The sequence below is a fragment of the Sylvia atricapilla genome, chromosome 20, assembly GCF_009819655.1.
Source record: "Sylvia atricapilla isolate bSylAtr1 chromosome 20, bSylAtr1.pri, whole genome shotgun sequence".
Taxonomy (NCBI): Eukaryota; Metazoa; Chordata; class Aves; order Passeriformes; family Sylviidae; genus Sylvia; species Sylvia atricapilla.
This window is the reverse complement of record NC_089159.1, coordinates 7,653,827-7,676,400: the sequence shown is the minus strand read 5'-3', so window position 1 is coordinate 7,676,400 and position 22,574 is coordinate 7,653,827. Positions and strand designations below refer to the sequence as shown.

At 50.2% G+C, this 22,574-nt stretch overlaps 2 protein-coding genes and 1 long non-coding RNA gene across 3 annotated transcripts; all 3 read right to left on the bottom strand.

Annotated features, from left to right (window-relative positions):
- Positions 1–228: 228 nt before the first annotated feature.
- LOC136370161 (uncharacterized) lies at positions 229–1,774 on the bottom strand. The gene is made up of 2 exons (XR_010745124.1): positions 1,711–1,774; positions 229–858 (listed from the first exon to the last, which is right to left on the bottom strand). It is a non-coding gene; the product is annotated as an uncharacterized lncRNA (long non-coding RNA).
- Positions 1,775–3,919: 2,145 nt separating this feature from the next.
- Positions 3,920–13,848, bottom strand: LOC136370160 (transient receptor potential cation channel subfamily V member 2-like). Its single transcript, XM_066333454.1, is given in 28 exon segments — positions 3,920–4,239; positions 4,979–5,073; positions 5,522–5,556; positions 5,558–5,641; positions 5,951–6,208; positions 6,210–6,259; positions 6,340–6,406; positions 7,114–7,140; positions 7,142–7,180; positions 7,182–7,281; positions 7,583–7,653; positions 8,135–8,230; positions 8,357–8,424; positions 8,427–8,514; positions 8,944–9,030; positions 9,032–9,121; positions 9,525–9,779; positions 9,781–9,825; positions 10,318–10,452; positions 10,935–10,991; positions 10,993–11,080; positions 11,082–11,097; positions 11,391–11,524; positions 12,176–12,319; positions 12,321–12,403; positions 12,703–12,718; positions 12,970–12,986; positions 13,725–13,848. Coding segments are annotated over 28 exon segments (2,457 nt in total). The 5' UTR covers positions 13,806–13,848; the 3' UTR covers positions 3,920–4,108.
- Positions 13,849–19,024: 5,176 nt separating this feature from the next.
- UBC (ubiquitin C) lies at positions 19,025–21,215 on the bottom strand. Its single transcript, XM_066333452.1, is given in 6 exon segments — positions 19,025–19,908; positions 19,911–20,084; positions 20,087–20,107; positions 20,110–20,259; positions 20,262–20,727; positions 21,197–21,215. Coding segments are annotated over 5 exon segments (1,362 nt in total). The 5' UTR covers positions 20,722–20,727; positions 21,197–21,215; the 3' UTR covers positions 19,025–19,351.
- Positions 21,216–22,574: the final 1,359 nt, after the last annotated feature.

Sequence of the window (22,574 nt, the reverse complement as noted above, 5' to 3'; positions counted from 1 at the left end):
TTTTCTCCTTCCCTCCACCAGGATCCCAGGGAGCTGCAGCCAGGGGAGTGACTGTCAGCCCATCGTGCTTCACATCCACAGAGCTCAGATCCCAAATAAAACCCAACCTGGGCTCCAGAAAGAGACGAGCGGCCCTTGCACTGGAATTCTCTATATATAGTTTTGTAGAATTAGCGGCCTTTTGCAGCAGTAAAGGGCAATTTTTAGAACAAAACATCGCATATCTACTTATATGTGGATCGTTTCCTATTATTTATTTTATTCCAGCCATCCTCAGGGACACATCCTGTAACCAGTTTAGGAGCAGCACAATCATTATTCAACAGTCTGACAGCAGGAAAAAATGGAACAGCACAGCTCCATCCCTGTGACCTCTGAGAGTGGACAGAAATACAGCACAGCCCAGTTAGCTGAATTTTTTCCCAAATTTCAAGATCCCTTCCAAAGTCTTTGCTGCAGAGGTAAAGCACTGTAAGCTTGGGATGAACAAAAGGAAATGGTTCTGGCACTCTGCAGATTCATTCTTGTCCTAATGGATGAAGGTTTTAATCCAGAGGATTCCAAAATAGCAGATTTTTTTTTTTCTGCAGCGATGGAATCCCTGACTTTAGTGTTGGAGATGTGAATGCCAACAAAACCAACACTGTCAGCTGAGGATAGCTCTTCTGCCCAGTGAAATAGAAACATGGTTCTGTCTGCCCAGAAAATCTAAATTTTCCAAGGATTCTCAGAGAGGAGTGCAACAAACCCCAGGGGCCCTTTCCAGCTACCTCCAACTCTCCTCCTCTGTGTTTAACATTTGACAACCATCCTCAGAGTCCAGAAATGCTGTAACACTCCACATGCCACAAATCTGAGCTGGAAAAAAAAAGATTATGGTAAAAGAGGAACCAAGAAAACCCCCTCTTGCACTCAGATTGAGTAGTAGTTCTGTTCCACCTCCAAGGCAGCCACAGCCACATCTTCCTGAGCCTTTGCCTCATCCCAGGTTTGGGGTTTTTTTATTCTGCAGAAGCAGATGTAAGTTTGCAAAGAGGAAGTTTTATTTTCAAATGTTTCGGGGTTTGTTTTTTTTTTTTTTTCCCCACCCCCATTTTAATTTTTTTTTCAGTCACATGGCAAGAAATGAAATTTCTTCAACACAGCAAAGCCCGAAAGTGAGAGCCAGCCCCAGGAAGAGTCCAGCTGCAAACTCCACCAGCTGCAGCCCTTCAGCCCCAGCCCTGGGCAGCTCCTGGGACTCACAGAAAGCATCTGGTCTTTGTCGGGGCCTGGGGCTGTCACACTTCAAAGGCTCCCTCTGTGAGCTCCAGAGGCAATGGAAAATATGTTCAGTTGCAAGTAGGGTCACAGGGAGATGGAGAGAGAGGGAATCAGCTCATGGATACAGCTCCCAGTGTTGGCTCCAGCTTCAGAGCAGTCTTTGCAAAAATAAGGAAAAAAAAAAAAAAAAAAAAAAAAAAAAAAAAAAAAAAAAAAAAAAAAAACCAAAGCATCTGAGGAACAAGGAAGGTTTGATTCCACTTCTGCCCCTGAGGAAAATCAAGGATTGGGAACCACACACTGCAGACATTGAGTTCCTTTAAGGAAAATTGCAGAGAAAAGCTGTGAGGGAGCTCAGAGCCTTCTACAGAGGGCACAGGGAGCAAGGACCAGGCAAAGCGTGCTGGGGTAAAGGAGAGATTTGGATGCCCAAGGTTCATCTCTCACCCTGCCAGGAGCCAAGGAACTCTGCCCAAAGCACCTCCAGAGGGTTTGATCAGCCCTGAAGCACTGGGAGCTGCTGGTGTCTTCTCATGGCAGGGCTGGGCCTCCAGAACCTCTGTGCATCAGACAGAGAGAGGAAACTTGCAGCTGTCCCTCCACTGCCATTTGTGAGAGGTTTTTCTGTTGTCAGAGCCCTGCAAAACCTCCCCCAGTGCACTGCAGAGGGGTTCAGTGGCAGAGGGAGAAGGGAGAGGACAGCTCACCTGTTGAGAAGTTCTTGTGTAAATGACTGCAGGGTTTCCTGACTGAACATTATCATCTGCTAAGAATGGGCCCCAAAATCCTGGGGGACCTGCTACTCATCATCCTTCATCCACGAGGCTGCAGGGCTGGGGTGTGCCAGGGAAGCTCAGGGGATGCCACAGCCCTGCTCCACAGCAGAACATTTCTGATGCACATCAAAAGAGAAACAAGCGCTGCCAAGCTTGAAAAGAGAAGCAGGTTCAAGGAATGGCTGAAGAGGAAGGTGATGGTGAAAGATGTCAGTGCCCACAGCTTCCCCAAACTACCAGCAAGATCATTTATCAGGAGTCCAAACAGGGATGGCAGACCTGATCCTGCATTTCTTTAGGATCTCCAAGTGTCCCTGCCACAGCAAAGCGCCGAGCACAGCGATGGATTTATCATATGCCAGATGAGCCTCCCGTGCATTAGGAGCACCTTGCCAAATCTTGGGAACACTTAGGACAAAGCCATAGATGGAAAAAGCAGCTGAAGGCTTCACAATGCAAGAAAACAACAGAAGCTGGAGCAAGAAAAGTCAGTTCCCACCCAGAGTCCCAGGGCAGTGAGGCTGGAGGGGGAATTGCCCAGCACAGGAGGAAGAACCCATTGAAGTGCAGAGAACACATTTTCAAACAAGTTTTTGCTGCCTGTCACATGCATGCAGTGAGGATTAAGATGATGGTCTCCAAAGGAAAAACCTCCAAGCCTCACTCTGTCAGAGTGGAATTGATACAGGGAGCTCAGGTTGCACAGCTTATCTCAGTGAAGGAAAGGTGCTGCCCCTGTGGTCTGCAGCTTTCCTGGGATTCTCACCAACCTTTCCCTGCACTGGAAGGTGCATCCAGGGCAGCCTCAGCTGCTCCATTCTCACATGTGGCTGCACAAACTGACATCAGGCCATGAAAACAGGAGTTAACTCCCACAGCAGTAATCAGGAATCTGATAAGAACTTACAGTCCACACTAATAACACCTTCTCTCCCTTTCTGAGAAAGGCAGAAGCTCCAAAAACACATCCAAAAAATGAGCATTTTCAGTTAAGTACACTGGCTGTATTATTTACAGAAATTCTACATGTTATTACTGTTAAATAAAGTGAAAAGTGAGACAGCTCATTTTTATCTCTTTTCCCACAGAGTTTACAGCAGACTGCCCCTCCTGCCTGAGGCTGGGTGCACATCACAAAAAGTAACAAGGTCCTTGCAGACATTTGCAGCAAGACAGGATGCCCATCAGGAGGAACAGGAAGCAAAAACCACACAAAAAGTGTTGGCCCATCAGTCTCTCAGGGGCCACGAGCAGGATTCTGCTGCTGTTCATTACAGAGAAAAAGCAACCCCGTGAAAAACAGAAGTCCCAGAAATCCACCACGCAAAGTTTCAGGTCCAGCAAATCCACATCACTCCCTGTGCTTTTAAATAAACGTGCAAAGAATTTCATTCTCAGAGTGTGAAATGGGGACCCTGGCTGCAGCTGCTGCCTCAGGCTGGGTGCAGCTGCAGAGTGTCTGTCCAGCCACATCTCACCCCAGCAGGGCTTTGCACAGAGGACAACTCCACCCTCAGCAGCTTTTTTAGGACTCTACAACACTCTTTATTCCAAAGCACCTCAATGCAGTCCCTTGTGGCACAAGGACAGGCTGGGCCATCCTCAGCCAGGTCATTCCATGAGCATTATCCATGAGCATCATCCCTGCAGAGTGATCCCTGCAGAGTGATCCCTGCAGAGTGATCCCTGCAGAGTGATCCCTGCAGAGTGATCCCTGCAGAGTGATCCCTGCAGAGTGATCCCTGCAGAGTGATCCCTGCAGAGTGATCCCTGCAGAGTGATCCCTGCAGAGTGATCCCTGCCTTCCCCACTGCTCCAGGAGCTTGCTCCCACCACTGGGTCTTTAGGCACAGTAATAAGAAAGTGTCAGGCAGAGAAGGTCGAGTAAAAACAGTTTCTTCAGAGGAAATGAGTCGTTAAAGTGCACGACAACACTGAAAGCCACAGGCTGAACCACAGTCCTCCACGAAATGCACTTTGCTACTGCCAGTGCCTTCAGTTCTTCAGCTGCTGGGGGAAGAACTCCTCCTCTGAAGGTGGAGGCAAGGCTGCAGCTCACCAAAAAGCTGTCAAAGCCCTCTGGTTTGTCCCTGCAGAGGCACCATCTCTGTGGCTGCTGGCTGGGGCTGCAGCAGGGACTGCTCCTCTGGGGCAGCTGCTCGGGGTGGTTTCTGTGCTGGCCGTTTCCAGGACCTGGTGTCTGCAGCAGGGGACACAAGGACAGCCCTTCATCAGCAGGAGGCTGACGAAGGGACCCAGCTTTAGAAGGGTGAAGGCTCAGGGAACACCCAACACACACCCCACAGAATTTTTTTAAGCGTTGCAACGTCCCCAGTCCTGGAAAACTGGCACCCAGGAGGAATCTACACTGCAGGTTGTGTCCAAATCCACTGGAGCTTCTGCCCAGGCTCTGCCAGGCTGAATAAAAATCTTACTAACAGTGTAACAGCTCTGTTCCCCGTAGAGTTCCTTCCCAGGTCTACCAAGGGAAGCAAACAGGAAGATCTCAGGCAGAATTTCACAATGTTCCCAGAGTTAATGCCGAGCTTCAGGCTTTAAAAGCCCTGTGATTTTACCATGACCAGGATGAATGACCCTAAGTTTTACCTTTCCTAGGAAAAGTACCATTGGGGCCACAGAGCCACAAATAAGAGCAGCCCTTGCTTATCCTCAGCAGCATTTCCTGCTCATTTCTCCCAGAGCTAAATTGGAATGGCATCTCCTTCATCTTTGGTTTGTTCCCAAACCCTATCCAGATTCAGACCTACACTAAATCTTTATTTTCTCAGCTCACAAGTGATGCTGCTGCAGGGAAGCAATTTCAAGTTGGAATTCCTGCATGGAATTCTGTTGCCAAAGACATAACAACATGCCAAGAGCAGTTTGTTGAGCAGGAAGCTAAAAGGATACTGCAGACCTTTCTCCATGATTTAATTTACCTTCTGGATTTATTTCTGGATCACTGGTGTTTCCAGGTTCTTCCTTCAGAACTCCCACATCCTTTGCCCAGTCAGCCCATTTAATTTCCTCTACTCTGGAGAGACAAAATGCAACAAGACATTGATGCCTGGAATGCAGCATGTCAAGCCAGATCTCACTGTCCTGCAGCCTCCCAGCCCAGCTCACCCTGCCAACACCACCCTGATGGTTTGGCTGTAGCAGCAGCACCTTACAGAGCTTTTTTTTTTTTTTTTTTTTTTAAAGCAAAGAAATTCTGTAATCAAAGCTCCATGAGGTAAAATATCTTCTCCCCCTGCACATTGTCCACTGGTCTGTTTGGTTTCAAATTTTTCCAGTTCAGGGAATTTGTTCTTAAGACAAAGGTGACAATGCTGGAGGATAAATTAACTCTCAGACCTCCAGCGTGGCAATCAGCAGCAACTTTGGATGTACCCAGGAATGTGTGGTTGAGTCAGTGCTGGAATTCCCTGTGGAGCTCCAGGGCTGTGACCCCTCTGGAGTGTGAGGGGGAATGGTCTTACCTGAAACACCACCTCTCATCTTTCTTATTGAGCCCCCACTGACATGAAGCAGCCGGATCTCCTCTTCCCCCCCTGGCGCCACAGCCAGGCCTTCTCTATTTCCAGAATAGCAATTGCCCTCTGAAAGAACAAAACCCACGTCAGAGAGAAACCAGGGCACAGACAGAGCCCAGCCCAACCTTCCCATTAAATCCTCCCCACTCAGAAACCCCTTGGACTTGGGGAATCTTTGTGAAACCCAACCCCAAAATGCTCCTGAAGTGCTGCCTCAAGTTTCCCATGCACGTGGAGCGTGCAAAGAGTTATAAACACACCTAAAAATGCACTCTCAGGGTGACAACTTCATGTCAGAGGCACATTAAGAGCTGAGCTTAGACAGGCACTGCCAGCCCTGCCTCTGTGAGAGCCCAGCAGAGCCCTGGGCCTCACCTGCAGCTTCCAGACGCTCTTGCTGTAGCCAGAAATATCCGTGACGGTCTCGCTCATGAGGGCAATCAGCATGTTCAGCAGCAGGATGTAGGTGAGGATCACAAACAGCAGCAGCAGCAGCATGACAAAGTATCTGAACCTGGCGTGCTCCTGGAAATCCAGGTCTCCCATGCCAATGGTGATCTTGAAGAGCTCCAGGGAGACGCTGAGCAGCCCCCCGTACATGGCGTGGCTGCCCGTGCTCTCCAGCTGAGCCAGGGGACTTGTTCTGAGACACCGAGGGGGCATCACCCATCAGGGTCACCAGAGCTGGGGGAGAAACAACACTTTGAGTCCTCGGGAAAGTGCTTTGTGCAGCTCAGCCCACACCCAGCTCAGAGAGGGCTCACCTGCAGCAAAGCCAAACAGGAAGATGATATAAACCGAGAGGAAACGCAGCAGGTCTCTCATGATGGTCTGAAACATGAGCCAGGGGGAAGTGCTGTCTTTATCTCACATGAAATCACCAGGATGATCCCCCACATCACAGGACCGGCCCTCAGGAACACTGACACCAAGGTTTCCACGTTTTATCCAGTTTAAAAAGCTACTGATATGTATGAAATTACTTCCACATGTAAATAAATCATTGGCAGCTTAACCTGACAGTGCTATGAACTTCTTTGTTGCTCTGTTAGTATGAACAGTTCTTTGAAACAAATAAATATCCTGTTGGATATTTAAATAATATCCTGCTGTTTAAATTAAATATCCTGTTGGGATATCCTCCCCAATTATGGCTGTTTCCAAATTGTTTCAACACACCACCCCCCGCTCTTCTTTCCATCTCCATTTACACAAAGGTGACCAGAATCCTTCCCTGGCACCTCATTTCACTTCTGCTTTGCTTTCTAGCCCCAGGTCTCTGTGCAGATCTGGAAACCCTTCCCAGGCCACGCTGAGCAGCTCCAGGGAGCCCACACTGATTTGCAGAGCTCCTTTGGAGCAGGTCTCGGCACACTCAGGTGTCAGCTGCTGTCACCTGGCACATTCAAACCATGGTTTGCTGCAGCCACTGCTCCAACCTCTTTCTGCAACATCTGTGCTTCCACAGGAGATCAATTCCAGCTCCCCACACCCCAAAACCTTTCCCTGCAGGGATTTTTCTCCCCCCCCAGCCCGACCTTCTGGATCATGACGCTGTAGATGCCGGCTGCGCTGGAAGCCGCGGGTGTAGTAGAGCGTGTTCACCCCAGCCCAGGAGCAGGGAGAACACCATCACTGCCACGTAGTTCTCGGAGCTGGCTCCATACAGCACTGCTGAGAGCAGCAGGGAGAACGCCTGGATGAAGCTGGAGGGAAAATAAGAGGAAGTGGAGGTGACTCACCTCGGTAAAAAGGGCCCCTGGCAGATTTGCTCTGCAATTAAAACACATTGGGGAGGCTGAGAGGAGCAGGCAGATCCCACCCAGCAAAGCCCACTACAACAAAGGCTCAGGACAGGACGGCAGCAGCAGCAGGAGAAGGCAGCAGGGGTGGAAAGAGAGGGGCAGAGGCTCTGGTTTTCCTGCTCTCCAGCTCTGTGGCAATGTCCCCTGCACAGCCAGAGCAGCAATTCCAAGCTGTGGCTGTGCCAAAGCCCCCAGGACATACATGAGGATCTCGATGCAGCTGTCAGAGCACATGGTCTTCAGGGACTGGCGTCTCCTCCGCAGGTACAGGCTCTGGGGAGGAAAATCAACTCATCATTCATCAGAATCAGCCCATGGGAGAGAGGGAGCCCTGCCCCAGGGCAAAGCTCTGCTCCATGTGCTCCCCCTTTTCATCTTTAAGATCTCCAATTTCATCCCTCCCAGATGAAAAAAGCCCTTATTTATAAAGGGCAAGGATAAACAAGGGCTGAATCATGGCTCAGCCTGATGTCTTTATTAATAGCCTGCATTAAATGCCAGGGATGCATTTTAATACCAGAAATCACAGAAAGCTCTCAGAATGATTTGCTGTTGTGGAACTGTGATCCCCCTTGCCCAGCAACCCGGCCTGTGCTGTCCCTGTCCCTGCCAGGTCACACTGAATATCTCAGAGCAGGATTCCCTCCTGCACCTCCTGATGTCAGGAGAGCAGATCCTGCTGCCTCCATGCCAGTGATTCTTTCCTTTTTCTTCCCCCTGTCTTACAGTGAAACCAGACAAGAGATCCCCCTACCTGAGCAAAGATCAGGTAAATGCCTCCTAACAAGATAATGATCAGTCCAGAGACCCACAGGAAGCCTCCAGCTGTGAACTCCACTGGAAAGGAAGGCTGCAAGACAAAACCAAAACCACCCAAAGCACTGGAGATAGGCAGAGGCAGTGATGATAAACCACTCACAACTTTGAAACACTGCTCCATCCATCCAGCACTTCCAGATAAAAGGACAGGACCTACCTTTACCCTTAAGGGCTGGTAGTATGCAATGGCTGTAAAAATGATCATGAATGACAAGTAGGAGACAAGCTGAAGTAGAATCTCTTGGAAGCAAAGGTTTCCCATTTTTGCTGAAGCAATTTGTTCAGTGGCTCCAAGACCACCATCTTGTACCGATTCTGTGGGGGAAAAAAGCAACCAAAATGCACCTATGTGCCAACAGGAATGGGAATTCACCAGAGGATTGTCTTTTTAAGGGCTGGAGCTGTGTGGCTTCAACTGGGGGAGTCATTAAGGGGGAGTCATTCAGTCAGGTCTTTTTAATGTGAAAGATAAATATTGCACAGAAGTCACTTCATCAGGTATTTGAACAAACTGAGGCTTAAGACAACCAAAGGATCAATAATTTCTCTCAAATTATGGATGGGCAGAGCCACACCAAGCAGCCTCTGAATAACAAAGCCTGCCAGCATTCCCATGAATCATTTCTTTCTGTCAGAGAAATCATCACCTGAACTCAAAGCACGATAATTATACAGCAACGCTGTACAAAAAAGGACAGAAAAACCCCATTTGAGGTGGTGTTTGAGGTGTGGTGGGAGCCTCACCGGGGTGTCACTGCTGTAGGCCAGGATCTCCAGCACAGAGTTCTCCTCGAAGCTGTCCAGGGAGGACAGGTCATAGAGGGACACGTGGAATGGGGCCGTAGGTCCACTCGGTGAACTTGCGGGACAGGTGGCGGTACAGGGGCTCCTTGATCTCCCTCTGGATGATGTGCCTGAAGATCTGACACAAGCAGGACATTGTCCCCCGTGCTGAAGGGACACCCAAAGCAACACAGCTGGATTTGTGCCTCGTGGAACATCTGGGTCTGGCTAAAAGCAGGCAGCCAACTGCATCTGGGTCCCCCCAGGAGTGGAACCAGTTTCAGGGCAGGGAGCAGGGACAGCAGCAGCAGCTGAGGCTTTTTCAGGACACAGCTGAGTGGTTTGGAGGTGCCCCTCCTTTATGGAGACACTTGATGGAGGTGCCTCCTTTATGGCCACCTGTGGCATCTACCCCTGTCACCAGCATCACCACAGGTTGGGTGCAGGATGCTCCAACCCCAAACCCACTGGACACCAAGGGTGCAAATGACACCACCCTTGTTTCCTCAGCAGCCCCAGGGCTCCCCTCTGCTCGTCCCTACCTCCACTTTGCCCGTCTTGGCAGCGAGCTGCAGGGGATTTAACCCATCATAGTTGACAATCTCCTCCAGTTTGCAGGTCGGGTCGAGCTTCACGCCCGCCTTCAGGATCTCCACGTAGGTGGTGCTCACAAACTTGGTGTTCTCCTCGGTGTCATCTGCAATCATCACCAGGGCGTGGAGCACCGTGTTGCCCTGGGTGTCCTGCTCCTGCAGCCTGGCTTTCTGGTGGGGGTTGTTTAAAAGATAATCCACCACAATCCAGCTGGTTGGTGCAGGCAGCCAGGGAGAGGGGGAGTTCACCCTGCAGACATCAGGACCACGGCGTTTGGAGGGGAAGCAGAAAGAGGCGATGAGAGGTAATCAAAGAAAGGAAAAAAAACACAAAAAAACACAATCCTAGAAGAGTACTTTTTAGCCCAGAATTTATCACTGAACACAGAACAGGTTCTGCTCAGTGTCTCTAGATTCTGAAAGGGTTTCACAGTAAACAATTGCTCTGTTTCTGGGGCAGATGAAACACTTTCCAGGCATCTCAAACTGATCTCTCAAACCTGAACCAGCCAAGTATTGGTGTTTGTCTGAAGCCCCCCAGACAGGATTAAACACATAAACCCAAAGATGATGGAAATGCACAGTGAAACCCAGCTGTGGAAAGGATTCTGCCGTGTAAATAACCAAGGGCTTGAGGAAAGGGCACTGAAGTGGCAACAGAGGGGCAAACCCATCTGGAATTCGTGGCATCACACACAGTATGGCAAAAAAACCCAAAGGAACTTGTTCCCAAGTGACTCACCAAAGTAAAAGTAACCCCTTCTTTGTTCTTCCTGAAGAATTCACCGTGGGCTCTGGCATGGACATCAGCTCCATTCTCCACCAGCAGTTTCACCATCTCAAGGCTCCTTTTCTCGATGGCAATGTGCAGGGCAGTCTGGCTGAGGACAGAGCAAACCCTGTCACTCTCTCAGGGTGGGGACAGGACCGGATGACACCAGCCACGGCTTCAAGTTCTGCACAGCCTCAGGGCTGGCAGCTGAGAGCTTTCAACAAGCCTCAAAACCATGAGAAATTCACCAGCAGGGCAGGCAATTCCCCCTGCCTGGCCCTGAGATCCCATGAGAGGCTTGAGACAACCAGCTGCTGCTCAAAGCACAGCCAAACAGCATAACTCACTTAACAAGAGACACAGCACTCTCTTTTTCATCTTTACAAGTGCTTTTCATACTTGCCCAAGCAAGTCACTTCATTTCCTAGGTTCTTAAGCATGCAGCATTTCTGTTTTACAGACCAAGGAGGGTATACTGAAGGCTGAAGAAGATGCAGCAGAATCAGAATCAACGGGGAGTGGGCTGTGAGTGCACCAGGACCCTGGGGCTGCAGGAGCTCCAGTTCCCCTCTTCCTGCTCATCTCACAGAATCCTCACCTCTGTAGAAACAGTCAGAGCACGACACGTTGACAAGTGGCCTGGGGGTTCTGTGTCTTTTGGTCTATTTCCAGCAAGACTGGGATTGTGTCGTTCTTGCCATTTTTCAAGTTCAGCAGGGCTTTCATAAGCAGGTCTTCCAGTCTTTGCATCTGGCAGGGAGAGAGGGTTGATATGATTGTGGCTGTGCTTTGCACAACAGCTCTAGGGCTTGGATTCAGACTTAACTCTGCGGGATCTAACTGCAATCCTAATTTAAAGGTTTTTATCAGTATATTTAGTAGTCCTAAGGCAAAAACCCCTTAGGATCTATTTAATTAATGGCATTCTTCGGGTGAATACAAGGAAAATAAAGGGGACAGAGAGTGGAGAAGGCAAAGAACCAGGAGCACGTTCCTCTGCTAACCCTGTGAGCAACAACAACTGCAGGGAGCAGGACTCCTACCTGTGTACTCGGAATTGGTGAGGAATTTGGAGTTCCTCCTTAAGTACTCCAGCAAACCATCCAGCGCCTCGGGGCTGCCCCTGATCACGGCGCTGAACAGCCGGTCCCTGTCAAAGCGATTCGGGTCCTTCTGGCTGCGGGACAAACGCAAAGGGTCAGCAACTTGTGCAGAGGAGGAAGTTCTGGAGAGCAGGGACAAGAGCAGGGTTCTGGTGGGACAGTGCAAGGAAGGAGGGAGGATGGAGGAGAGTTTGTTGAGTGGGGGGGAAAAGGAAAAAAAAAATCACTCAAGTGTTTTATTTTTGAGTCAAGGGAAAAATAGAGACAGTTATTTCCCAGAATTCTCCTAAGTGGCCGCTCTTTCCATCAGTTGGAGCTGTTCCCAGCCCCAGCCTGATGTGCAGCGCTGGCAGGCCTCCAGAGCAGAGAGAGGAGCCCAGGACAGCTGCAGGAGCAGAGTCAGGCCCAGCCCATGGGGGAGCTCTCTCTGGCTGCTGCTCAGCCCTGGCAGGAGCAGCTCAGCTGTGCAGGGCTCCCTGTGAGGCTGCTGTGACACCCAACCCACCCTAAACACACCCCAGAAACACATGGGCACCTTCCAGAGCAGCACAGCCCTAACACAAGCCCCCTCCTTGCTTTAATGACCTCCCACCACATGCCTGTAATACTCATATATTGTCACTTTTACTGTAGACTTGGGAAAATCCAGAGGCTCCCACCAGGCAGGATCAGGGTGGATCACCTGGATCCTGACCCAACTGGTCAAACACCCCCAAGTTACTCACTTGCTGACAAGTCCTGGCCGATAGTTCAGATTAATCTTGATTTTAGGGGCAAAGTCACTGCTCTCCTTCTGATAACATGTCTCCAAGGGCTGTGGCTCTCCTTTCCTTCCATGTCCTGACCTCTCCTCCTTTTTGCTCGGGCAGGTTATCTTCCTGGATGCTGTCATCTGTTTCTAGCAATCCTATGAGCCTGTTCCTCTGAGCTGGGCCTGGCTGCCCATTTGTGAACTTATCATTGCCAGGAGAGGTGGTGCTGCAGATCAACAAGATGTTCCCTGTTGGGGCACTAAACCTGCAGGGGAAGGGGAGAATTAACACAATTTCTTCACAAACCCCCTCTAAAAAAGCGGTTTCACAAACACAAAAAGGCATTTGGTGTGACACAAAGTTCCCAGGTTGACCACGGGCCCCTTGAGAGGGAGATTTGCTAAAGCTGCACAGGAGGAGAATTTGAATAAAGGATCAGGGTCCTAAATGGGGTTTCAACAGAGGGGAAGTTTAGAACCAGCTCATGAAGCACAGGCGACTTTGTCTGCAGCACATCTGAACCCCCTGTGTGAGATGACCTCACCTGTTGGCAGCAGCACAGGTTTCCTGACATAAAAGGGAAGGAAGTGGCCTCTTAGGAGTCTGTGATCGTTGCTCTTGTCTCAGGGCAACCAGCACAGGCACGGGCTGGTCACCAAGTGGCCCAAAAGATAAGGTTCACTGGAGCCCCTTTGGAACAGAGATAGGTTTGCCCAAGGTCCCTGCTGGGAAGCTTTAGGCTGTTCAGAGAGGGAAAAACCCTGCACAAATTGGGATTCAGGCACTCTGACATTTCATCCTGGGCCAAATGAGCAGGATCTCCCCAATATCTGGAGCTGCTGGTTATCCACGTGAGCACAGAGTTGGAGCTCTCAGCTCCAAGGCAAGCACACTGCCCCTGCCCCTGGCAGCCTGCACAGAGCACAGCTCCAGCACATCTGCTGCCCTCCGAGCACCAGCAGAGCTCCCAGCCAGCCCCTGCTCTCATCTGCTGCATCCTGGCTCTGTTTGACTCTTTGGAGCCATCTCTCTGTATCTGTCTGAACCCACCTCAGACCACACCCAAGGCACACCGCCCGAAGTGGCCGCACATTCACACGGTTTGTGAGGATTAATTAAACCATTAAACATCCACAGTTACCAACCTGCAGCACGGCTTTGGTTAACAGCTCCTTCTCATTCCCAGCGCTCCCTCCCAATGGTTAACAGGTTTCCTCCGAAGAGAAATTCTCCCTCGCAGGGACTACAGGCAGACTCCATAGCCTGACCAGCAGAGAGGGAATTGGACACAGCTGAGCCTTTTGGTTTAGGTTAGGGGTGACAAAAACACAGCTCTGGGCAGAAAACGTCCACAAAACATCTTCATGCAGCTCCCGGCAAGAACTCCCAGGGCTGATTCTGAGACAACCTGTTATGACAATGCAGGCACTCGGTTTAGTCTGTGCCCTAGTGACATTCCTCTGCTCACAGCCTTCAACCCCAGCTCAGGCTCGCTGCCCTCCCAAAACACACACTACTGCACTTGGCCCAATCCTTTAGAAGGATATCTGCACTTCCACAACAGTTTGCTTGTGCTTTTCTGTCTTCCTCTCCCCAAAATCATTCCTCAGCTGCAGTTTCCATCTCTCCCCAGCGCTCAGTGGAGTTATTTAATTGTCTGGGTTAAAAGCAAGAGTAAAACGGTCCTATAAAAAAGGACCCTCTGGGTGTGTCCACCCTCTTTGTGCAGCCCTGGGAAGCACAGGGAGCACTCTCTCCTTGCCAGCTCAACTTGCACTTCTCCAGAACGGAGTGATTTCTCCTGAGACCCCACCAAGGCTTTGGGAAGAAAAAAGCACTTACCAGAAAGTTGATGCCAGCTCCACCCCAGCACTGATCTGAGCAGGAGCCCCAAAGGATCCTTCAGAAGAACCTCCCAGCAGACACCAAGTCAAGCACCACGAAGCGTGAATTGGCATGAAGGCAGACCCCAAATGTTGTCCTCCATGGTGAGGAGCCCGTGTTCACCTCAGCAGCCTGCCCATGGGCTGGAAACTCCTGCTGTCCACGAGAGGATCCGAGCTGCCTGGGAGAAGGAACCAGCCCAGCTCCCTGCGCTTTACTCCAGTGTGGCTTTTTGCAGAGTGAAGGAGGTCTTGCACAGGAAATGACTGGCTCGATTTCTCAGTGAAGGGGAGAGCCAATGAGTGCAGTGCTCTTATATGGGAAAGCTGCTGCAAATTGAACACGCTTAACCCCTGCCTGCACACAGCCTTCCAGCCACAGCCCCGGGACGCTGTCCCAAGGCTCCCCCAGGAGCAGCAGGAGAGCCTGGGGACAGGCCAACACTTGTGTGGGAAGGGAGGTCTGCACAGCCCCAGTGACACAGAGTGTGTGAGCTGACAGAATCACCCCACAAAGTGCAGCATCAGCTGCTCCTCGGGGGCACTGCACAGAGCAGCCCCAGCCCCCAAACTTCTCCAAATGGGTTATTGAGCATCATTTCTGTTGACAGACCAAGGAGGGTGTCACTCAAGGCTGAAGAAGATGCAAAGAAGAATCAAAACAAAAGGTGAGTGGCCTGTGTTTTCTCCAGAGAAAGGGCTGGGGGAAGCTTCTCCTGGGAGGATTGGGTCACCAGAGCTGGGTGACCCCCAGCACCCACTGCCTCAGCAGCCTTTCCCCAGGGAATGCTGCTCCAGGGCTTCCCAGCTGAGCTCCTGGTGCTTTACAAAGCCATTCACATGACCCAGAGCTCAGCCAGGAAACCTTATTAATGAACAAAATGGTGGAAGAAGAGCCCTTCCAATCAACACCTTGGACAGCAGGGGCACGTCCCAGGAGAAATCCCAGCAGGGAGGGGAACCATCGGCCCAAAACCTTGGGGAAAGGAGTGTCACAGCATGACACACTGAACTCTGGCTGTGCTTCCTTCTTCCAACCTCCCCGGAGCCCAAGGAGAGCCTGGAGCCATCCTCATCCCACAGGACTGCAGGATGCTGTGACGCTTCCCTGGAATGTGCTCGTCCCCCACAGGAACATTCCCAGATGGCTTCAGCTCAGATGCAGCCTGAGACCTCCCTATAAATACACCAATTAAATGGCACAGTGCCTTTTTCCTCCTCGTAGTTTTGCAGGAGATTCCAAGCTTCTATCTCAGGATCCCTGTGTTTCAAAACGAAGCTGGTCGAGGCAAAGCTGCTTTTGCTTTCCATGATGGTTTCTTACGATTTATTAAGACCCACAGAACAGCCTATGAAGGAGAATAATGCAAGATCAGATCTAATCTCTGCAGTCCCTCCTCATTCCAGCCTTGCACTGATCTAGCTCAGTTTGCTTTAGCTGTGTTACATTTAATTTACTGTGATATCAACAGAGCTTCAGGCCCAGGAGTTCAGCTCGGACTTGTGGTTTTAAATCCTCTCGGGCTTCTTCCCCAGCTTTCCTGGGAGGGATCCCACCCCTGCAGCCAGGGGATGAGATCAGCCCCCAGGAGGGCACCCCAGCAGAGCTCTCCCTGCACATCTGCTCTGAGCAGCCAGCACAGAGGGAGGGGAATGGCAGGTTTTGCTGGGAAAGGAATCTCTGCCCCTGAGAGGTCACCACAGCCAGGCAGAGCCACGGGGAACACAGAGACACGGAGCAGGGAGAAGAAAAGCAGCGATTTCATTCCAGCCTGGAGTTTTTCTTTTGATTTTTGAGGCTTTTCTGTGGAGGAACATGAAGGAATCTCACCACTGCTTGTTTTACTCATGAAATGTGTCTGGGTTTCTCCTGATGGGAGAGGCACAGGTCCTGTGGAAATCTGGGGAGAGAGAAGTCAACTGTCAAGGGAAATTTGAAGTCAAGTAGTTTTCATTCAGCAATAATATCAAATATATTCATTATTAGAATTATAGACAAGTAATTCACAGCAGAAAAAGCAATGACTGGAACCTGCTTAAGCAAAAGGAAACATGAGGATGATGGTGTTTGGAAAAGCAATCAAGAACATTTCCTGAAATACATATTCTGTGTTCACCTAAGTTCCTATTTTTACCAAATCCTGAAAAAATATAATACTCTTATGATTGATACCATGTTTTTCAGTACGCTGTAAATAGAAGTTCAAAGTCACTTGTAATTTAGTTACAGGATTGATCTGTGGCCACTCAGGTGTAGCAGCACAAAATCATCTTCACAGGAGGAGGAAAACCGTAATAACAGCACACAAAGGGTAGAATTAAATCCTCTCAAATACAACAGGTAGGCCAAAAGAAAAAATAGTTTCTTTTAAAGGTGTATTTTCACACTCAGGAAAATATCAAGTGTTTTTTTCAAGGCCTTATTTTTTTTTTTTTCCATGTAACTGCTAGCATAAAAGCCTCACTGAAGGGATGGATTTGAGTCACTTCACGTCTTAGTTACAGATGGAAATCAGTACCTCTAGAGACACCAACCTGAAACATAAATATTCTTAAACATAATCCCTTCTCAGAACTTGTCTGATAGCCAGGGAACTCAATTAATCTACACAAAGTATTCCTGGAACTGCAAGTTCCACATCTTAACATTTAAAGACCAATCTATATCCTTCTCAAGCCTTGAAGGAACCATCCAGCTCTTATTCCTAAAATGGAAGTATCTTTCTACTTGATGTATCCCTTTCTGTAGGATCACAGCCTGTAGGAATGCTCTGACAATCAAAGAGCAGCAAAACAGGAACGCCAGATGGAAAATAACCTGTTTGTGGAGGAACAGTGACATCCTGTGGCCAGAGGCAGCCGAATTCCTGCTGCTTTTGAAACAGCCAAATTGGGCAGGCAAAGATCTTCAAAGCCACCTTGGGTTGCTGTGGACACGGTAAAGAAATACTGAGGGGATTTATTCCCAGTGTTGATCTGCCTTAACCCTCTCTTTCCCTATAGGATTATTATAGGGAAAGAGAAAATCCCAAATGTATCCAAACCCAGTATAATAGATAATTTATTTTCTCTTTTTATAGGTGTAATTTTTTTAAAGGATAGAAGATGAAATCCAAAGTCTTAGCTAGTTTTTCTTTTTGTTTGTCTTTCAGAGGCTTTGATTTTTTAAAGGGAAAACAGACTAGAAATTAACTGAAGCAATAAGAAAAAACTCAAAGGCCAGTCACAAAACTCAAATTACAGTAGTATTAAAATGTTATCAGAAGCTGTTGCAAATATGGGAGCATTAAGATTATTCTAATAGCACAGAGATTCTGGCTAAAAACCCATATTGAATCCTTAGTTATGAATAATTCTCTCTAAACAGACTTTTGACGTACTACCATATTTTAGGAATTAAAAACGTGTATTTTAACAGCATCAATCATTTGTATTGCCTGCTATCTTGTTTCATGCTAATAACTTTGGTGTAAACACTGCATGTTCCACAAATTCATATTCCCACTTCCTTGTGATTCATATACATTTCCCTAATTCACATAATTACTTAAATTGCAAGGATTTTTTTCTTGTTATTAATGAAGAAATCCTTGCAGTCATTTCCTGGAACCCCTCAGTGTTCCAGCACCAGTGGAGGTCACAGTTCAACCCAGTTTGGCTCAGCCAAAAACCAGAGCAAACAGAGGGGCAGACCCCTCCTGTCACCTCTTGTCCCTGCAGGGCATCCCAAAGCCCAGCAGGAAAATCAGGAATGTCAATTTATCCAGCGCCTACCCCAAACCTCGCAGGAAAATCAGAAATGTCAGTTTATTCAGCACCTTTTCTCCTGTGGGACTTGAGAGGTGAACATAGGGCTAAAGACACCCAGCCCAGAGAGAGGGAATTCTCGGGGCTGGAAGGAACATTTGGAGGTCACCCTGTCCAGCCAGGGCCACCCCAAGGTGGTTGCCCAGAACTCTTTCCATGGTTATTGTCCTTTCAGTCCCTCACAGGGAAGTGCCTGCACAGCCTCTCTGGGCACTCTGCCAGGTGTTAAACTGCAAAAAGCACAAAATCTAAAAAGCAATCACAGGAAAACTCAAACTAAGGGAAGTCTCTTGCGGCAGAGACACTAATATTTACACAACTTTGTATTTCTGCTAGCTCAGCAGACAGAAAAGCTCCTAAAAAAAATCTGATCATGGATGTAACCCTCAAGCCCACACTGAACTTGCAGTGTGTATTTTCGATGAAAACAGCAAATTTGGGTGTTATTTCCCTTAAGTGCAACACTTACCACAAATGTTCAGTGATGAAATTCAAAAGGAACACACCAACTTCCACAGCAGCGATCCAGGGGATAAAAAAGCAGGGCAGCACGTAACACAGGTTTTGGGGGGAAAGTGCAGCAACAGGCTGTGTGCACCCAGATGGGGCCCCATTTCAAGGTGAGCAGCTGTCAGAATTCAAAGGGTGAAGACGCTGACAGCCATCCCAAATCCAGGGACATTTTGGATCTCATATCCCCTTGTAAACAGCCACCACTGCACTTGAACCACCCAGCCCGACCCCAGGTGTTTTCTTAACCCACCAACCCAACCCTGCTAACCCAGACTTCAGTGGGAACTCTCTCCCTTTTAGCACTACTGATTGTGCAGAATTTACCAACCCAGGCAGTTGTTACACTGCTCAGTCACCAGCTCAAGTGTCACCTTTGCACCCACCACACAACTCCCACCGTGACCAGTCCTCCCCCAGGCCATGTGCCAGAAAAAACACCTCACCCACAGGAACCCCCAAACCCACCCTCAGGACCACCAGGAGATTTGAACACACTGCAAGTCCTTCACTTGCAGCAAAACCCACCCCCTGCAATGACACCACTCCCTTTCTGGGGAGTCTTTGCATCCCACCTGGAAACAGAATGCTGCTAAAATCTAGGAAGAAAAAAACAACATGGTATTATTAGCACTTCATTAAAATTTTAATCCAGACCATTTTAACCACAAGGTTGGTCCTCATCATACATGCAAAGAAGCTTAAGCTGCCATGGTAAGAAGCCAAAGCGTTTCACTTTAACACACCAGTTTCACCTGCTTGAACTGAGACAGACTACAGGGTGTAATGTGCAACAGAAAACTTTATTAGCATTTCAACAGACAGTTGTTCAGCAGTTACTCAAGCTTGCATTAACCTTGCATTAACTTAATATTAAGACATTGAAGAACTACAGTGCAAACACAAAGTGCCACTGGCAACCCTGGGGCCAAGCAAGATGCACAAGGACTTAACAGCCACCCCTGAGGCGCAGGACAAGATGCAGAGTGGACTCCTTCTGGATGTTATAATCGGACAGGGTGCGCCCATCTTCCAGCTGTTTCCCAGCAAAGATCAGCCTCTGCTGGTCAGGAGGAATGCCTTCCTTGTCCTGGATCTTGGCCTTCACATTCTCGATGGTGTCGCTCGGTTCAACTTCCAGGGTGATGGTCTTGCCAGTCAGGGTCTTCACGAAAATCTGCATCCCACCTCTCAGGCGCAGCACCAGGTGCAGGGTGGACTCTTTCTGGATGTTGTAGTCAGAGAGGGTACGCCCATCTTCCAGCTGCTTTCCAGCGAAAATCAGCCTCTGCTGGTCAGGAGGAATGCCCTCCTTGTCCTGGATCTTGGCCTTCACATTCTCGATGGTATCACTGGGCTCAACTTCCAGGGTGATGGTCTTGCCAGTCAGGGTCTTCACAAAGATTTGCATCCCACCTCTCAGACGCAGCACCAGGTGCAGAGTGGACTCCTTCTGGATGTTGTAGTCGGACAGGGTGCGCCCATCTTCCAGCTGCTTCCCAGCAAGATCAGCCTCTGCTGGTCAGGGGGAATGCCCTCCTTGTCCTGGATCTTGGCCTTCACATTCTCGATGGTGTCGCTGGGCTCAACTTCCAGGGTGATGGTCTTGCCAGTCAGGGTCTTCACGAAAATCTGCATTCCACCCCTGAGGCGCAGCACCAGGTGCAGGGTGGATTCTTTCGGATGTTATAATCGGACAGGGTGCGCCATCTTCCAGCTGTTTCCCAGCGAAAATCAGCCTCTGCTGGTCAGGAGGAATGCCTTCCTTGTCCTGGATCTTGGCCTTCACATTCTCAATGGTGTCGCTGGGCTCAACCTCGAGAGTGATGGTCTTGCCAGTCAGGGTCTTCACGAAATCTGCATCCCACCCCTGAGGCGCAGCACCAGGTGCAGGGTGGACTCTTTCTGGATGTTGTAGTCGGACAGGGTGCGCCCATCTTCCAGCTGCTTTCCAGCAAAAATCAGCCTCTGCTGGTCAGGAGGAATGCCTTCCTTGTCCTGGATCTTGGCCTTCACATTCTCGATGGTGTCGCTGGGCTCAACTTCCAGGGTGATGGTCTTGCCAGTCAGGGTCTTCACAAAGATCTGCATCCCACCTCTCAGGCGCAGCACCAGGTGCAGGGTGGACTCTTTCTGGATGTTGTAGTCAGAGAGGGTACGACCATCTTCCAGCTGTTTCCCAGCAAAGATCAGCCTCTGCTGGTCAGGAGGAATGCCTTCCTTGTCCTGGATCTTGGCCTTCACATTCTCGATGGTGTCGCTGGGCTCAACCTCGAGAGTGATGGTCTTGCCAGTCAGGGTCTTCACAAAGATCTGCATGTTGACCTGCAAGGCATACAGGCGTTCCAGTTAAAACCACTTAAGTCACGTACAGCCCTTAGCAAATCCTAAACAAACGCATTACTGTTGCTATCTTCCACCAATTACAATTTTGTTACTCTGGCTGTAGAAAACAAGAAATAAGAAAATAGTTTTCTAATTTGACTAACTAAACCTGTTTTGCGTCTGTTAGAAGAACTCTGCTGAGTTCTTTTAACAGATTACTCCCACTAGAGGACCCCCAGACCCCGATCTCCCTCACGGCCGCAGTGCAGCAATGCGGCACCGGAGCCCGGCGATCCCGCTCACCCTCTCCCCGCAGGGCAGCGCCGGGCCCCCAGAGCCCGCCAGAGGGCGGCGATGCGGCAGCGCAGGCCGGAGCCGGCCGCAGTGCGGCAGCGCAGGGAGCGCTCGGCCCGCCCCGCGGACCCGCCCTGCGGCAGCGCCGCCGCTCCCCGCCCCGGTAGTGACTCACCGCCGCCTTCCGGCAGCGACGGCTCGGCCCGCGCCATCTTCCCTTCTCCGGGCCGACACCGCCTCCCCGAACAAGTCTTACCCCGATTTCCCCTCACCCCGCCCGCCTCAGCCCTCACCGACGCGGTTCAGAGCGCTACACAGAACGGCGCAGCTCTGCCGCCCGCTCCCCTCCGTTACCCTCCTGCAAACCGGCCGGCAGCGACCACCCCGCCCGGTACGGTCCTGTCCAGCGAACCCGGCCCGTCTCCCCTCCCTGCACCTCCCAATTTCCCCCAAAACACTCACGTCTGTGGCCCTGAGCAACGAGTTCCAGTAAAGTATCCAACGGTGCTAACCCTCAGATTCTGCCGAGTGACGCACACCCTCCCCTATTTATAAGGCTTCTCGCCACAGAGGTCCGCCCACCAAAACGAACGTGTCCATCCGCCTCCCAAAGTAGTCCCCAGGAAAAGATGGCTGTTCTGGAAAACACTCGCCTTTTCCCCGCTCCAATCCCTCTTCCGCAGGCAAAAGGGTCCCAGAGTTTCAGTGAGGGGGATCAGACCCTAAAAATTCGGCAAATTTCTGAGGGCGCGGATGGATCTGGAACCGTTTCTCTCTGCGGCGCTGCGGCCGGCGTTGGTGGGATGAGCGGGAAGTCGGGCGGTGATTGGTGGGACGGGACGCAAGGCGAGCACTGATTGGCTGCTCGGGCGGGCAGTTAGCGAGGGGCGGAGGCGGCGGGGGCAGGGAAAAGCTCTGGAAGCTTCGGCGCTGCTCGGCGCTGATTGGTGCGCGGTGAGGTCACGCTGTTGCTGGGGGGGAGCCGCCTGGCGGGGCAGATTTCGGCCGAGGGGGGAGCTGGGGCCATGAGGGGACAGGGAAACGGATTATGATGGGATTTGGATTAGTGAAGGCGATAGGAACGATACTGGGGCTTCTTTAGCTCCTGCCTGAACCCCAGCAGCACTCAGGGAACAGCCTGGCAAGAACTGGGAGAAAAGTGCCCTAAAAAGGCGGGTGACCCTTGGTGCCAATGTTTTATGCCCCACCAACATCTCTGACCAACCCTTTCCCAGCATGGCTGAGGCTCCATGGAGAAGCCCAGGATAGGTTGGAGGGCTGGTCCTGGCCTATCAGGCTGAGAGGAAAAGCAGAACTGAGTTAGAAAAATAGCAGAGTTGGCAAACATGGCCTAATCCAGGAGTGTCGGCGGCTCCTGGTGTGACACGAGCGGCCCCAGTCACGCGGCCCGGCTCCTGTGGAACTGGCTGGAGCTGCCTGACGAGTTAATTCTCTCCATCTGAGGCTGCAAAACAAGCCCTGTGATGAAATGCTGACATTTGAAATTCAAATGGTTGTTTACTCGCCTCCAGAACAGGAAGCTTTGATGGGTT